Genomic DNA, 18,011 nt, shown 5'->3' with positions numbered 1-18,011 from the left:
TAGTTCCGGGAGACAACTCGAGATGTACCGCCCCCTCACATGATGCTTATGTCTAATGGGAGGAGATATATAAACGTCAGCGCATTCACAGAAAAGGGGGAGGGATTAACAGTGTTGTGGTTTGATGGCGTTTGTTACTGCAATTCCTTACTTGACCGTTAGAAGTTTAAAATGACTTATTGTACCTTTAATTCATAGTGAATTGTCTGACTGAAATACAGTATATACAAATATTTAATATAAATACTTAATAAAGGGGCTTCTACTTCCTAACTTGGCTTTGACAATTCCTTGCTTTGACAATATAAGTGAGGTAAATTTCAAATACATTCTAGTGATAAAATGGCTGTCAAGAAACATAACTAAAGAAACGATTTGGAGGGTAATTACTATGAGAGGGGAATGTGCTTTTACCGGTCTCCCACAGACGTATCTACACTGGGATGAATAGAGCTTTTATTCGGCTGTAATCCGAGCTGCCATCCAGCACAGTGGAGCTGCCATTTTAGTTTTATGCGTGATGCATCACACATTCTGTCTTCTGTCACCAGCGGTGGCATTTTCTTTTCTGCAAGACATAGTTAATGGTTCCTCTCTTATGCTTTTGTGTTATGGCACAATGAGTCTACAGTGTAATTAAAACAGAAACTCCAGCCAGGAGTAATTTCACTTGTGTGTGAAATGTTTCATTTGGGACAGTGTGATGCACTCCATCTCAGATTATCATTCTGTTTTACCAACACAAGAAGTTTTTCGTTAGTCAGTTAGTCAGTTAGTAAGGATTTGCATCATATGAGGTGAACTGGTCCTTGACGCGTCATTCCATTTTACCAACATAAATAGTATTTATTTATTTTGCCAGGCTGTGCATAGTATAGATTGCAAGTTCAGTCCACGGGTTGCTGATCTTGGAGTTCCAGTGAAGGCAGGTGCGAAAGAAGGTTCATCAGACGTTTCGATCATTGGGGTGGAATCTGATATGTGGAGAGTCTGTGAAACTGCCAGTTATTCCTGAATGGAGATGCTTTGCAGGCCTGCCAGCTCATTATCATTCATAAGAGGTGCTGGCTAGATCTCTGCAGAGGAGACCAGATTTGGGAAGAGATGCTGGCTAGATCTCTGCAGAGGAGAGAGGGAGGTGCTGGCTAGGTCTCTGTAGAGGAAACCAAATTTGGGAAGTCATGCAGTGTTGTTTGGCAATGACTGGTGTCATCCTGAATATAACCTTTGGTATATCCTATCCTACCCAAGCAGCACAACCACCCTGGAGTTTTCCTTTCCCCTTACTGTGTCATGCTTTTCTTAGTCATTTTGCTTTTTGTTCAATTTGCCCTTTCTCCCAGCTGAACGTCTGTGTCCCTCCCAGATGAATGTGTGTCCCTTTCTGAAATCAAGGCTGGGATCTTCATCGTCCCATAATGTTCCCTTTAGTCTCTGCACAAAATCACTGATATCAGAGCCAATGGGCTTCAGATTGTGTATGGGAGGAACTAAAACTACAAACGCCCCTGCTGAAAAAAACAGCTCCAGCTAGGTTTTGAAATGGCTGGTAGCTGGTTCACCTGTTCATACCAGCTCCCAGCTCAACATGGTTTAACTTGACCAGTTCAGACCGGCCCACAGCTTGACATGGTTTGACCAGCCCAAGCTATGTTTTGAAACAGCTGGTTTCAACAGCCATTTCTCAGACAAGCTACCAGCACTTGCAGTGTAGATCTTTAAGGGAGAAAAACAAAGGCTTTACTTAAACCCTGAACTCTGATTGGTTTATTTTCCTCTTGATTGCCCTACGAGCCTATTGATTGGTCTATGAGCCTACCGCTTTACATCTCTCAGGTCCCATACAACAACAAAAAAAAGCTGTTAAAAGAAGTGATAAATAAAAGTAAGAAGCAGAGGAAGACGGGAAAGGCTTGAGTCTCCTCTCATTATGTCTCACACCCTGATAGGCTGTTGATTGGGAAACGCTGTCTTTTCTTCTTCTAGCTCATTTAAAGTTTGCTTCTCCAAACTGCAGCTCCTTCCTCTGACCCACCACAGAGAGACAGACTCCAGTAGCTCTCGAATGCCTCTGTAATTGGGGCTAATTTCATTTTCCGTAGAAGTTAATGGGGCTGATACACACCCGAGAGCTAGGAAGTGCCAAGCCCTCGGAAACGCATGAAAGGAAAGCGGAATTGCTTCAGGTTTAACAGACCTGTAAACTGCCCGTTCTCTGAAAACTCTGCTTACATTTTAAAGGGAGACAAGATGAGCTTCAGCTTAATGTCAACATCCAACAAGCAAAACCTATACCTTAATGTCTACATCTGACAAGCTAAAACTACACCTTAATGTCTACATGTGACAAGCAGAAACTATAGCTTATTGCCTACAGGGTGGTGGTTTGAGTATCCCAGAAACTGCTCATCTCCTGAGATTTTCACGCACAACAGTTTCTGGAGTTTGTGGGCAAAAACGCATTGTTAATGAGAGCGGAGAAGGGCCAGACTTGTCGAAGCTGATAGGAAGGTGACTGTAAAGCAAATAACTACACAACAGTGGTATGCAGAAGAGCAACTCTCACAATGCATCAAAGCTCTAAGTGGACAGCAGCAGAAGACCAATAAGTCTATGAAAAAGTTTAATAAATACCTCATAAAGTGCTCACTGAGTGTACATGAGTTCATATTGCTAAAGTAAATATGAAACACACGTGGTTAACCGTACATAAAAAGTAACACACAAACAATAATTACTTATACTTACACTTAGCTATTGATTCAGATAAAATAAGTGGAAATAACTGAACAGAAATAATAATAACAAAATAAACAACAAAAACACAACAACAGTAATAATGAGTAAAATTTGTCATTGACTTCATCACTGTCACTCGCTGTCTCTCAGGCTATGGCAGGCAGAAATAAATTGTGCTGCCAGGGTCACGCATCTCCCTTCCTCTCTTAGGAGGATGGGGAGTTTCACATCATCAGGGAGATGGATTAAATTTCATACTTTGTGCAGTATGATAGAAAGTGTGTCTCTGTCTCCTCTCTTTGTTGGGCCTGTGAGCTCAGCCGTTCTTCTTTGGGGAGCCGGGTCTGCCTGTGCTGAGAGGTCTCATGGAGTATCATGCAGGGATTAATTTGGGTTAAGGGCCTTCCTCAAGGGCCCAACTGCTGTGTGGATCTTATCGTGGCTACACTGGGCTTTGAACCGCAAACCTTCCGGATCCCAGTCATGTACCTTAGCCACTAGCTGCCCACACTAGGTAATGAACGGGCTGTAAAATAAAGCGTTACACACGCTGCCTGTGCCAGAGCGCTCACGGTGAGCAGTGGAGGTGACGGTACGTTCAGGTCCCCTGCCTCTGAACAGTTCTAACCTCCCCCCTCCCTGACAGAAAACGCCATCGCTGCTTTTGGAAACGGGTCAGACACGAGCCCCACCCCCAGTCCAGCAGGACCACCCAGCTCAGGGGGGACAGAGCTACAGGACCTGAGCACCCCCACCGCCCCCCCTGCTGCTGCCATGGAAACGGAGACCGGTGTCCTGAGCAAGCTCATACCCACACAGGTGAGATACACAGAATGTTGTCAATCATAGATCCAGTCGGCAAGAGCAGACACACCCAGAAAAACTTTGTAATCTCTCCAGGGTCAACCCCCCAGAAAGGGGAAAGTGTGGCCGAGTTTCCACAGGAGATGAACAAACCGGTCAGTTACAAGTCTTTAAATGAGTGCAGTCATCGTGTATATTACAATTATTGTGATTTTCACAATACCAGAAAGCTGTGGTATGGCACAGAAAACCCAGTTTTGCACTTTTATTTAATTGCCAAGAAACCTGTGGCTAACTACAGCTAACAGCACTAGTGCATTTAATAAATCATTAACATTGCTACTGCAATGGGATGTTAAAAGTGAAATGAAATAATTATGTTCAACTAGGTAGTCTGGTTCATTAGTCTAGCTTGTTAGTATACTTTTCAGCTCAAATAGCGTAAGTCTCAGCTCTGCTGGTGAAGGTGAAGGAAGGAAGAGATTTACTATTTTTTACTATTTACTATTTTTTATTTTTTATTTATTTAGTCTTGGCTTTGTAATTTGGATTGGCTATGGGTTTTTGGCACTTTGAGTTACACGCTTGGTAGTTCTTGTTCCTCTGCCATTTCTGTATTTGAATTAAGAGAATGATATAGAGCTTAATGCCCAATTATTTCAAAAAGTGACACCTGCACAATGTCAAAGATCGGATGTAGACCTCTTTGTTCAGATGCTTTTTCACAGTCAGGCTATTACACAGAGAACATGTCATTCCCAGGGATAAACACCATCAATTCCACCAGTTTAAATAAAAGAAAGACTCTTGAGGTCTTAAGGGAGAAAGGCATCATTTTTCTGAGATGCAAGGAAGCACATTTAGCCGAGAGCGTTGTTCCTGTGGCTATTCAGTACCTCAGGGAAGTGCAGTATCTTTATTATCATGTGCTGCTCTTTGTCACATCCTGCCTTCTTCACTTTGTGTTTATCTGTTCCCTTTATGCCCAGCTATTGGGATGCGCATCCTCCTTTTAAAGACAAAAGCTGTGTCCTACACGGCTTCTTAACTACTGTGTCCTCAAAATACACAGATCAGCCAAAACATTATGACCTATGTCTAATATGCTGTTGGTCCTCTGCATTCCACAAAAACAGCACTAACCTGTTGAGGCATGGACTCTACAAGACCTCTGAAAGTCCCCAGTGAAATCTTGAACCAAGACGTTAGCAGCAGATCCTTTAACGCCCGTAAGTTGCGAGGTGGAGCCGCTGTGGATGTTCTAGCACACCCCACAGATGCTCAATAGGATTTTGATCTGGAGAATTTTGAGGCCGGGGCAACACCTTGAATTTGGAGGCCGGGCAACACCGGGGCAACGTCATGTTCCTCAAACCATTCCTTAACTATTTTTTGCTGTGTGGCAGGGCGCATTATCCTGCTGAAAGAGGCCACTGCCATCAGGGAAAATCATTGCCATGAAGCAGTGTACCTGATCCGCAACAATGTTTCGGTAGTTGGCATGTGTTAAATTGATGTCCACATGAATGCCAGGACCCAGGGTTTCCCAGCAGAACATTGCCCTGAGCACCACACTCTCTCTACCGGCTTGTCTTCTTCTCACAGTGCATCCTGGGGCCATCTTCTCCCCAGGTAAAAGCTGAAGACCTGGCTGTCCACATGATGTAAAATAAATCGGACCAGGCAACCTCTTTCCATTGCTCCAAGGCCCAGTTCCAATGCTCGCATGGCCATTGTAGGCACTTGTGATGGTGGACAGGGTTTCTCTCTTTTGATAGTTAGCTTGGGCACTCTGACTGGTCTGTGGCTATGCAGCCCTATCCGCAGCAGGGTGTGATGCACTGTGTGCTGTGACACATTCCTCCTATGACCATTATTAAAATGTTCTGCGACTGGACAGTAGCCCTTCTGTCCGTTGCCATTGCACATCGATGAGCCTTGGGCGTCCAACACCCTGTCGCAGGTTTGTGGTTTCTTCCTCCTCAAACCACTGTATGTGAGTACTCACTACTGCTGACCGGGAGCACGCTACAAGCCTTGCCGTTTTGGAGATGCTATAACGATTTCGTCCTTGTCAAAGTCGCTCAGGTCATTATACCTGCTCATTTCTACTGCATCCCACATATCGACTACATGAGCCAACTGTTCACTTACCATCTAATATAACCCCAGACCTTGACATGTGCCATTGCTATGAGATAATCAACGTTATTCACTACATCTGTGAGTGGTCATAATGCTTTGGCTCATCGGTGTATGTCCTGTCTACTAAACACTGCTTACTTGTATTAGTATTCAGTGTGCTCCCGAATGCAGACTGAGAGTACACTGGATGAGAAAATTTAGTCTGGGGTTTCGCTGAGTGTATTCGCAAGCAGACTTTTCAGGAAGTAAGCCACACTGGTCCCACAGAGAGGAAGGGGTGAATCACAGTCCAAAAGATCATAGAGAAAGAGGCAGGGCCAATCAGAAGGGAGGACTAAGGTATAGTCTGAAATGGTGTGTTTTCAGTCTGTGTCGAAATATAGGGAGGGATTCTGCTGTCATGACAAGTCATTCGACCACTGAGGAACCAGAAGATAAAACAGGCGTGAACATGCAGCTCGACCACCTGGTGCTGGTAATGAGGGGACCACAAGGCGACTAGAGCTGGCAGACCGGAGTGTTTTGCTGGGGAGAAGGGAGCAATTCAGGAAGGAATTGCAGATGTTATCTACCTTCTTTTCAAAGAAGGAGACAAAGTCCTCAGCTGTGACGGATGAGGGAGGTGGGGGAAGAGGGGGAGATGAGAAGAGAGGAGAAGGTTGAAAACAGTTTGCGAGGGTGATAGACAACAAGAATTAAAAGTTTACATGGGAAAGTAACAGAAACAGAAAAATTCAAAAGAGGTTGAATTTCCACCATACCATTGGAAAATAGCGTGGGGAATATATCGCCAATTCTGCAGTATGTCTATGTTCGTCATATTTATATACATATTTTCAGGCACACCCACACTCAGCAAATCTCTCGAAATACACACTGAATATAATAAATACTATATTTAAAGAAGCTTTTCCCACAACGACTTTCTCATCCACTGTACTCAGTTCACGTGTGCGATAGTAAGCAACTAAGCCGATTTGGACAGGGCCGATGAAATTGAACTCTCTGCTCTGCTCTCTCTCCTCCCCAGGCCACGGAGAAGGACCGCTTTTGGGGCGACTCCACCCTCCCCTCCGATGGCCTCTCTGACCAGGCGTCTAGCCACGCCCCCGGCCTCTTTCCGAGCTGGAGCTGGCTGCTGCCTGCACTGCTTACACTCTGCCACCACTAGAGGGCACTGCCGCAGCCCTGAGACTGGACTCTGTGGAGCAGCAGGGGTGGGGTGGGGAGGGGAGGGGGGCTGGAGAGACATATAGATATTATATATATATATTTGTATTCATTTTTGTGGAGTGAAGGCGATGCCTATATCCGCCTTTCCCCATTGTCATCTCCTGTTTTGATCCTTAATACCCACGGACAACTGCACCTGCAGGATCTATTGGGTGTGTTTGTGTGTGTGTGTGCTTGTGTCAGACCTGGGTCAAATACATAACTGTTTTGGATTCAAATACTTTTTTGTGCTTGATTGATCTTGCCTTGTACTATTCAGAGAAGGCAGGATTTGTTTTTTGAGAGTATTTCATAGATTCCAATACACTAGACAAGCTCAGCAAAATGTAGAAAAGTATTTGGATCCAAAACCATTACATATTTGATCCAGGGCTGGTGGACAACTGGCTATGCTGTACGAATTACAGCCATGATGTACTGACCAGTCACTATTGACCATTTATGGTGTGAGGTTACGAATATGTGATTTAGAATGTTCTTAACTGAACACTCTAACGCTGCTGTCACAATCAACGGAGTTCTAGAACACTGACTTAGAATTTCAAAGAAGAAGAGAAACATTCCGGAACACCTACTCTTCAAAGGGATGATGGTGATGATGATGCTGATGATGTAAATCTAAAATAAATATAATAAATGAAAAAATGAATAAAAGGATAAATGAATAAATGAATAAGTGAATATTTTTTTTAAATAAATAATTCATAATAAAATAAATATTAATTTAAAAAATAAGTAATAATAGAAGTTCATTAAAATAAATTATGACAATAAATGCCAATGAATAAAATGAATGAAAATATAAAATTTGGCTCCTTTCCTGTGTCCCAGGGGGCCCTGAACCTGCACCAGGAGGAGCAGGTGGAGGAGTTTCTGCTGCAGACGCCCATCCTGCCCTCCTCCCCGGAGAAGCGGGTTCTCCTGGTGTTCCACTGCAAGTTCTCCTCGGAGCGGGGGCCGAGGATGTGCCGCTTCGTGCGTGAGCGCGACCGCGTGCTGAACGAGTACCCCAACCTGCACTACCCCGAGCTCTACGTCCTCAAGGGCGGCTACAAGGAGTTCTTCCCCCTCTTCCAGGTACGCTCCTGCCCCCCTCACCCCTGGGGAGTGGGAAATGTGTAGCCCAAACTGTTGAGGAAAGGACACTGCATTCTTTAAAACAAAGCAGCAAGCTCTCTGATATCTACGTACTCTGCATTTTACTTAAAAACTGTACACTTGGCACATTCTATATTGTGCCAGCCATGTACATATTCTTCTTGTTCCTGCTGAATCAACTCTTAAGCAAAACACCTTTATCACACGGCTGGGCAAAACAACGTTCTGACTGCTGACGAACAAACAGACACAAGCACGCATGTGCTTCAAAGTTATCCCTGAACTGTACATAATCTTCCTCTCTCTCCAGCCTCTGAAATAACGGGGTCAATGCCTGAGAACGTGGTGTAGAGATGAGTTTACGGGATAGAATTTAAACCACCATCCCAACCTGCATTTCCCGGCCTGGCGAAACACTTAAGCCCTCTTCGATCCTGCCTTTATACAATTCCCTCCATGTTTTTTTTTAAACATTCATAAGCTGTTATACCTGCTCAGTTGGTACGGGATATCAGGATTAAAGAGCGAGGAATTGCTTTTTTTGCCAGATTCACTTTCTAGGATTAAGTTGGAAAGGAGCTGGGATGCTATTTGTGCAGGAGGAAACCAGATTCTGTGCTCAAACCAGATTGTCAGCTCTCCGTCTTAAGCTCCGTTCTGAAACATCTTCCTGCCTGTGAAAGTAGTCAGCCATTTTGACTGCACTCTTCAATGTATTATTGAGGTAACAGCTGTCCTCTAGCACGCCTCCTCATGAATATTAATGAAAATAGTAGCTATAGGCTCCTGTTACCAATGGTAACCTGTGAGTAAATGATTGGCCCAGAAGGATCATGGCAGTTCATCACCTGGGTACTGTCGGCCCGGGATTGTTGGTTCCTCTCCTCCTGATAAGTTTACATTTCATGGCTCTTCTAAGGGAACTGGGTTCAGGTGGGTGTTGCGCTTTGCAGTACTGCAGAGTCAGTAAAGTGTAACTTGCGCTCACTTCTTTCTCTCTCGTACAGAGGACCACAAGGACTTTAAGGAGGACCTGTGCAAGTTCCGTCTCAAGAGCCGCACCTGGGCCGGCGAACGCAGCAAGAGAGACCTCTACAGCCGCCTGAAGAAGCTCTGAGATCCTACACCTTTACCAGGACCCCCGATCTCTATAACCACCTAAAAAAGCTCCTTGCCCCTCCTCTGCCACTATGAACTCTCCACCCACCCACTCCCCCGTTCACTTCTGCAGTCTCGTCTTACTTTTATTTTCTCCAATTTCTTGTGGAAACCCAAACCTTTGATTCTGTGCCTGGATAGACCATGCTTAGGGGTTTAATCACATTGCTAGTCAGCTGAAACCCACATTGGACAGCTTTTTCAAATTGGTCCAATATTAAGTTAAGTTTTTTTTTGTGTTGTTGCCCCCAGTTATTTTATACTTGTTTGAGCGTGTGAATCTGAGTTTAACTGCCTTATTTCAACATGGCTTCAAAATAAACATGGGAAGTTTAATCCTGCTGTGCTTGTTTTTCACTTCCTCTCTCTCTCCCTCATTCCTTCAAATATTCCCACCCCGAGCAGTTAGTCCGGATTCCCCAGCATGTTTTGTCACAACTGCACGTTAATGAATTAACATTATTTACTTTGTTTTTCTCTACTTTTAATCAAATACTGCCCCTCCAGAAATGTAATTTTTTTTATTTGAGCTGTTTACAGGTTTTTGGGTTTTTAATAATGAACAAGAAACACAAGCCGGGTTTCCAAACATCTTCCAATTCAGAGCTTAATAAAAGTCCGATTTCAGACAGAAACACATAATCTTTTCCTTTTCAACCATGCTTTACAATGGAAGGCAGTTGTAGAATCACTGCAGGGTTTGAGCTGATGGAAACCTTGTGATGTCGATGGTTTCATTGGTGGAATTCCACGGGAAGGTCATGTGTTCGGGCGTGTGACTGGCTTGTGAACACGAGGGCTAGCCCTGGACCTGGCCTTTTCTCCACTGTCACCTGTGACTACACACCTGGGTCATATATATGTTTTAGGTTCAATGAAAGCAAGTGATCATGTGCTTGAGGTGCTGTGTGACTTTTCTGTTCTCAGATTTCATATTTCAGCTCTTGACCAAATTGCAGTCAAACTTTTTTCAGTAATTTGAAAAGAACAAAACAAATCACTGGCGCAAGTGTTTTACTTGGACATCTCAAGCATTTATTAATGCTGTTCGGGTTTAGGTAGGCCAATTTGTCTTGACAAATTTTCATATCTTGTGAGATGGTAGTGTTGTGAAATTGTATCTCTGTCCCCACGATAGAGGAATAGTCCAATAATAACACTCCCCAAATAAAAAGGATGAAAAGTCCATAAAAGTTTTTATGAAGATGGCAGTGTTTATGCGATTAAATCTTATCAGTGTAATGTTAAATCTTATACCAAAAGTACAGTAAATGTACATTATTTCTTCATTGTTATCATGCTTGGGGATGTAGCCTTTTGAAACAGTTGAATTTGAAGTTTCTGTTCACAAAACCCCCCAAAAAACAAGGTGTTTTAAGCTGTTCACAAAGTTTCCACTAAGTTCACAAGTCTGAACTGGTTCTGAAAAGTGAACCAACAAGTTACATGAACCAAACTGGGATCATTTCTTTGCATGCTTTGTATTATTGATTTAATTAATCATAACAAACACATCCAAAGGGTTTACACACTCAGACTAAATGGGAATAAACCTTAACCACCAACTGTAAAGAGGGGGGGAAGGAAATCTGCATATTGAATAAATTTTTTTTACATTTATTATTTACTTCTATGTTTTCTCTGTATATTTTGTCTTTTAAAATGTTGTTTGTTTTTATAAATTTATCCATTTAATATATTTTTTTTAGTTTGTCTCTTATGGCATTTGTTTTCACTGCTGTAAAGCACTTTGTGCTGTATGCTCAGAGTGCTATACAAATAAAGTGATTATTATAATGTGGAGGACTGCATGGCTACACCTTGTATCTGAAGCCAATAACACACAGACTCAGTCCAGCTTTGTTCCACTGGGGATCCTCCTGCCCCATTGACATGTACTGTGGAGATGACAGACAATGACACTCAGGAAAGAGGTTTTTCATTTTTCATGTTGATGTTGAAATATGAACACTGTTAATGGCTCTCCATGTGCATTTGTCACCCACTTGTTCGTACCAGCACACACCTTTTTCCTTGTGCCTATTCTGATAGGTAACAACAGATATTGTTATCACTAAAGTTTTCCCACATGTAAGAAGGAAAAAAGTGTTTTCATAGAAAGATCAGTGAACAATCTTTAAGTGTAATTGGAAATTAGTTAGCAGCCTTGAAAGCCTGTTTAATACTGAAAGCATAATGAGCAGTCATATTTGCAAGAGAGTGTGCACTACATCCATAAAAACTAGAAAGTAAGAGGCATAATGCCAGGTGTTACAAAGCAGTAACTAGGTAATTAGAAAGTATTTCTAGCTGCCATTCAGAGAGGTGAGGTGTTACTGCATAATGCAAGGAAATTGGTGTGATGGTAGTCTCTGAAGCATAAGCATAATTAATGAAAGTCTATGAAACCTATATACACCGATCAGCCATAAGATTAAAACAGGTGAAGTGAATAACATTAATCATCTCTTTACAATGGCACCTGTCAAGGGGTGGGATATATTAGACTGCAAGTGAACAGTCAGTTCTTGAAGTTGATGTGTTGGAAGCAGCAAAAATGGGCAAGAGTAAGGATCTGAGTGACTTTGACAAGAGCCAACTTGTAAAGGCTAGAGTCAGAGCATCTCCAAAACGGCAGATCTTGTGGGGGGTTCCCGGTATGCAGTGGTTATAGTACCTACCAAAAGTGGTCCAAGGAAGGACAACCGGTGAACCAGCGACAAGGTCATGGGCACCCAAGGCTCATTGATGTGTGTGTGTTGTTCTATTTATTTCTTTTACGTATTCTTATTTGTATTATAAGTCAGAAATGAATATATGCAAGCAGACGTTGAGTGAGAGTGAGTTAGATTATAAATTAGGGACTAGTGAGTAGTGGAGTAGTGGAGATGCAGGTTTGTTCTCCTGCAGAAGTATATCACATTTCCACACAGGAAGTGAGAGCAGGTTATTTCAGGCCTTAAATCAAAGTTTCTCAGCCATGCCTTTGACGCTTCTTAATTAGCCAGCTGATTTCATGCTAACTCAAGGTGCCTCTGGTAGGATGATAACATGGCCTGCTGTTCGTTTAGCATCCCTTATCGAGAGTGACCTTCAAACCCAAGCGCATGAGCGTGCTCAAAATAGGCTCATTTAGAGTAATAACATTAAGTCTCTTTCTGCTAAAGTCAGGAACAGGCAGCCAAACTATACCACAGTGCATATGTATGGAGTAAACAAGCGTAAGAGCATCTTTACATATTCACATACGTCCAAAGGCTATCACAGGCACAATATTAATGCTTTTAATAAGCTTCTCTCATATGCAGATGCTATTGAAGAGGAGAATACAAAAACTCTGGAAAAAAGATTTAAAAACTTTTCTTGTTTAGCTATATGATGATATCATCATGTTTTTCTATCATGATATAAACCAACAATAAAAGCTTTTTAATCTTTTTATCTTGTGCCTTGGAATATATTGTATTTTATTGTACATGGACATGAACCTCACCTTGCAATAAAAAAAATGACCATTTACATAATAAATGATACTATTTGTAGCCAAGGTAGCGTTCCTTTTTATGCATTTTCATTTTGTGTGATTTCAGGTGTCTGGTTAATGCTAACATGACTGAATCATTTCAGAATAATTTCGGGACTTAAAACACATCTTTTTTGCAATGTGTTTTTATTTCATTTGTATTCTGTCTGCCAAGTAATCTTATTTTTTCAGTTTATATTGCAATTTTGTTTTTAGATTTTATTGTTGTTTGTTTTTATCCTCTTTACCTTTCTATTTATCTTTTGTATGTGGTGGTTTGAGCTCAATCAATGAAAAGCCCATACTAATTGTGATATATTATTCGTATTATAAGCAGCACAAACGGTGGGTCACGAGTTATAGGGGAGGGATAAGGGGAGTGGTTCCGTAGAGGAAACACTTTAGTTCTTTGTGGAACATACGTAGGTATGGGTGTGAAGATAGATAGATAGATAGATAGATAGATAGATAGATAGATAGATAGATAGATACTTTATTCATCCCTAGGGAAATTTTAGGCATCCAGTAGCTTATACATACACACATATACACACATATCTCACACACATAAAGATCAAAAATAAGGTGCTATGGTAAAAGTAAGGTGCTATGCTAAAAATAAGGTGCTATGTTAAATAAATTGTGTGCAATGGTGGTAGTGCAAAAGTACAAAGTAAACAGTAAACATTAAACTCAACAGGGGTAAAAGTGAGGATTACAGTCCAGATTGAGTAGAGTGCTAATATACCCTGTAAGGACAGTCAGACAGATATTGGCAGATGGTTGACAGATGGTAGACAAGGTGATGTGGTGGAAGGAGCAGAAAGAGACTCATGTTGAAAAGTCAAATTATCTCCTCCCGTTTTGTGTGATATTGTATAACTGAATGGCCAATGGAACAAAGGACCTTCTTAACCTGTCTGTTGAGCATGTCAGAGACAGGAGTCTGTTGCTGAAGATGCTCCTCTGTCTGTTTAGTGTGTTATGTAGTGGGTGGCGGTCATTGTCCAGGATTGCCAGCATCCTGTTCAGTGTCCTTTTCTCTGCTGTTGATGTTATGCACTCTAGCTCCATTCCAACTACAGAGCCAGCTTTCCTTACCAGCCTCTCCAGTCGCCCAGCGTCCCTCTTCTTAATGCTGCCTCCCCAGCACACAATGGCATAAGAAAGGACACTGGGGATGACAGACTGGTAAAACATCCAGAGGAGCTTACTGCAGACATTGAAAGACCGCAGCCTCCTGAGGAAGCAAAGCCGAGTCTGCCCTTTCCTGTAGAGTGCTTTAGTGTTGGCTGACCAGTCCAGTTTATTGTCCAGGTGTACCCCTAGGTATTTGTATGTGCTGACCACCTCCACATTCACCCCTTCAATGGAGACTGGCAGCATAGGTGGCTTAGTCCTCCTGAAATCCACCACGATCTCCTTGGTTTTGGAAATGTTCAGCTGCATATGGTTGAGATTGCACCACTGCACAAAGTCATCCACCAGGTTCCTGTACTCATCCTCCTGCCCATCCTTGATACACCCCACTATTGCAGTGTCGTCTGAAAACTTCTGCATGTGGCATGACTCTGAGTTGTACCTGAAGTCAGATGTATACTGGGTGAACAGGACCGGTGAAAGCACAGTCCCCTGTGGCGCTCCGGTGCTGTTGACCACCTGCTCTGAGAAACAGTCCTATAGCCTGACGAACTGTGGTCTCTCCGTCAGGTAGTCTGTAATCCAGGATACCAGGTGAGTGTCTACCCCCATCTGCACAAGCTTGTCTCTCAGTCTGGCAGGCTGGATGGTGTTGAAGGCGCTGGAGAAGTCAAAGAACATGATTCTCACAGCACCTTTCTCCTTGTCCAGATGAGAGTGGGTCCTGTGTAGCAGGTAGATAATGGCATCTTCCACACCCACCTTCTCCTGGTATGCAAACTGGAGCGGGTCGAGTGCGTGGCAGACCTGGGGTCCGAGGATGTTGAGTAACAGTCGCTCCACGGTCTTCATCATGTGTGATGTTAGAGCGACTGGCCTGTAGACAAAGACTAAGAACAAAGCGCAATTTTGCCCGATAAAGAACCCTTTAACTTAGATGGGGTTCTTCTATGGAATCACAGGGTTCCTATTTTCCTTTATTATTTATTCAGGAGGTAGTAACTTCAGCAAAGACAGGAGGATGAACCCTGCAGAAATAGGCAGTTCCATTAACTTCTCTTCCTCTCTCCCATATACTGCAGCTACCCGAGGACCTGCAGCTGAGTTACAAGATGCTAAACGCTTCACGTCTTATAACACAACAACAGTGTGAGAGATACTGTCTCCAGTCAATGTGATATGAAAACATCCACGCGCATGTGTGTGTGTGTGTGTGTGTGTGTGTGTGCGTGCGTGCGTGTGTGTGTGTGTGTGTGTGTGTGCATGAGGCTGTAAAGCTTGTTAAAACAGCACTCCCTTTACTCCTTCTACACAACTGAAAACGGCTGTTTTCCGAGTGCCCACAAAAGTTCAAAGGTCATAGGTCAAACCATAGTCTGGCCTGCCTTAATCTCGCTTACACCGCTGACTCTGTTGACCCACAAGATATTTGGATCCATATTTTGAAACCTTTTAAGATCTGCCCGCCTACCAAAATATTAATGCCACAACGTTCCAGTTTCATGTATTCTTTGAATGTTCCGGAAGGATGAATGACCTATGACAGGCAGGATGGCGGGGGAGGTCAAGAGGGACACAACGAGTGGGGGGCCCAGGATATAGGATGTATCTATATTTCATTTGTTACATTGTGGGGCTGTCCAATATACTGTATTTGGCCCCAGGCCTGATAATTCATAGCTGTGGCCCTGCTTCAGACAGCTGGAGCCCCTCAGGACCAATGATCACGTACAGTATGCTGCCTATGGCCACCACCAGCTCTGACCATCAGTCTGTACTGCAGATCCTGCAAACTAAACAGATAATCAACTCCTGTGTTCCTTTTGTCCTCTCCATATGTGAATTACAACAGGCACTGGCTGTTCATTAGAGTTTCTGTGTCATATTCCTGTTCTGGAACATCCACTGCTATTCAGAAATACTACTTGGCTATCTCATATACTTCCCTTTTGCCAGAGCACTACACAACCATGTTTATTCATGAGGTGCCTCAAATATTAATGTTTCCTCTTCAGTTGTAGAAATAGGGAGGGGAGCATCTGGTGTGTCAGTAGATTATACATCTTTACCTCACCTAGGAAGCAGCAGCTGACAAGCTGGTCTGCATTCTCCCAAAACAACAGTGGAGTTTGTAGTGATGTAGTGATCTGGACACTGCAAACTGGGAGAAAAAATACCTAAAAATATTAAAACATAATTCCTCATATACGCCCTGCTCGTATTCATTTTTTAAAGAGAAAGACGAAACATTCCTAAAGCTCATCTGATCTTCAGCAGTTCACAGTTGCTATCTATAATTAATTAATTATCTAATTAATTTCTGCATCTACAGCCCGGAAGGCAGATAATCAAAGTAATTAGACAAAAAAAATAAAACTGTCATTATTTGCCAAGTTTATTGCCTATGGGAAGGCAGTTCTCATATTAATAGAGCAAATTACTGTGGTTTCAGTTGCCTTAGCATACAATTACCCTACATACGATATGATAAGGAGCCCTGTGTACACCACTAAAATCTAAGTGAACGTTAATGCACATGAGGTGTCCATTACCATGTCTGTGATGTCAGTGCCTGACGTCTGTGATGTCAGTGCCAGATGTCTCATGTCAGTGCTAGATGTCTGTGATGCGGTTTGTTTTTTAATGTACATTTAATGTAAATGTGGTGCCCAACATGGGTGTGAGGATGTCCAATTCCCACCTCCCATTTTGAATGGCTCACTGTCCACAACCACAGCCCCATTCAGAATGGCCTACTGTCCCCAACCACAGCCCCATTCAGAATGGCATACTGTCCCCAACCACAGCTCCATTCAGAATGGCCTACTGTCCCCAACCACAGCCCCATTCAGAATGGACTACTGTCCCCAACCACAGCCCCATTCAGAATGGCCTACTGTCCCCAACCACAGCCCCATTCAGAATGGCCTACTGTCCCCAACCACAGCCCCATTCAGAATTCACAATGGTGTGAACTAGTTAGCTATATTTTTGCCCTCAACAGTACCCGGGGGACAGATGGTTGTGTCAAAAGTGTAATTTCATGTTGTAATCTCGAGCCTGCATTTTTACTAATCAATCAGGGAAAATCTTTTTTCAAAAAGGAGCAGCCTCGTAAACTGAAAAGTCAGCTTTGGTGTTGTGGTGCGTTTGACTGTCAGTCCATAGGAAACGCAAACCCTTATTTTATATTCAAAACCATTATACAGTTCACATGAAGTAACATTTATAATCATTAAATGACACATACAATTATACTAGAATATGTGTTCTATGTGCTGACATGGGAAATAGCCAATATCTTAAATAGTGGATTTCACAATATTGGTGTATTATGTTATTATCATTTGTTTGGATGTGAGATTATAGAGCAGTTAGATTAAAGGAGTGCTCCTGTGCTTATGAAAGAAGGTAAAAGGTTGAAATATGAAGAGGTGACTGGCACACATGACATTATTATTGGCCAATCACAAAATACAGAATGCGATTGTGATGTCATGTCCGGGGCGTGACCTGACCTTCACAAGAAGCAGTGCAGTGACATCACAATCACATTCTCTTCTTCTCCTAATTGGCCGTTGACAGTGCCGTGTGTGTTTAATCTGCTGGTATTAACACACCCCATTACCCGACCAGCTCCCAGAGGTCCGAGCGTGTAGCAATAAACAGGGCTCTGAGTGACAGCTGCCCTGCCCCTGGTGTGTGGGTTTAAATAGCGGTGTGAAATGAGCAGGGTTGTAATGACGTTGGGGCATATGACGATCCGCCATTGGCGCATTAAAGCTGAAAGGAATAATCTAAGACGGGCCTTTGTGGGTTTAATTGGTTTCCTGTCGCTGCAGTTGAGGCGGAGAAGGTTCCTGTCTGTCCCCGTCCCGGCTTCTTTGTGTGCGGGACGGAGGGGTGAGATCACCGCCTGCCTCTCTCTCCAAACTCCGGCTCTGCGCTGAACACACTGAAGAAAAATACAATCTCAGCAGGTATTTTAGTGCTTATATTGAGACTTACAATCTTTAAAAGAGTCCACAAAAGCCAGTGGCGTTCACTTTTGGTCCACTGGTGAGCCTCAGGGTTATGTATACTTAAAGCTTAAAATCAGCGATCATTTAGGACCCAGTACACTGACACTGCAAAAATCTAAAATGTGTATTTTAGACTGATAAATGAGACT

General features: G+C 42.9%; 2 protein-coding genes across 3 annotated transcripts in view; both read left to right on the top strand.

Annotated features, from left to right (window-relative positions):
• Positions 1-6,892, top strand: part of LOC133131326 (GDNF family receptor alpha-4-like) — a 122,584-nt gene extending 115,692 nt beyond the window's left edge. Inside the window, exons 7-8 of the mRNA XM_061246631.1 lie at positions 3,386-3,558; positions 6,719-6,892. Coding sequence (XP_061102615.1) covers positions 3,386-3,558; positions 6,719-6,859 — 314 coding nt within the window. The 3' untranslated portion in view covers positions 6,860-6,892. The remainder of the gene's footprint in view (positions 1-3,385; positions 3,559-6,718) is intronic.
• Positions 6,893-6,935: 43 nt separating this feature from the next.
• On the top strand, positions 6,936-9,513 carry LOC133131664 (M-phase inducer phosphatase 1-like). Of its 2 annotated transcripts, XR_009709034.1 has the most exons (3): positions 6,936-7,533; positions 7,753-7,998; positions 9,027-9,513. XR_009709034.1 is itself a non-coding variant. In XM_061247061.1 (2 exons), exons 1-2 carry the CDS (start codon positions 7,696-7,698, stop codon positions 9,123-9,125), a joined length of 402 nt encoding a protein of 133 aa, XP_061103045.1. In that variant the 5' UTR covers positions 6,936-7,695; the 3' UTR covers positions 9,126-9,513. The 2 variants fall into 2 exon arrangements, 1 of the variants encoding a protein (XP_061103045.1); XM_061247061.1 differs by having other exon boundaries at positions 6,936-7,998.
• Positions 9,514-18,011: the final 8,498 nt, after the last annotated feature.

This window comes from Conger conger, chromosome 6 (genome assembly GCF_963514075.1).
Source record: "Conger conger chromosome 6, fConCon1.1, whole genome shotgun sequence".
Taxonomy (NCBI): domain Eukaryota; kingdom Metazoa; phylum Chordata; class Actinopteri; order Anguilliformes; family Congridae; genus Conger; species Conger conger.
Note: the sequence above shows the minus strand (reverse complement) of the source record. Positions and strands in the feature narration are given on the sequence as shown.

Excerpts from the sequence above, each read along its gene's own strand:
- LOC133131664 (XM_061247061.1), top strand. The coding sequence starts at position 7,696 with ATGCCAATGAATAAAATGAATGAAAATATAAAATTTGGCTCCTTTCCT. Across the intron at positions 7,999-9,026 it reads AGTTCTTCCCCCTCTTCCAG|AGGACCACAAGGACTTTAAG; the intron begins GTACGCTCCTGC and ends TCTCTCGTACAG.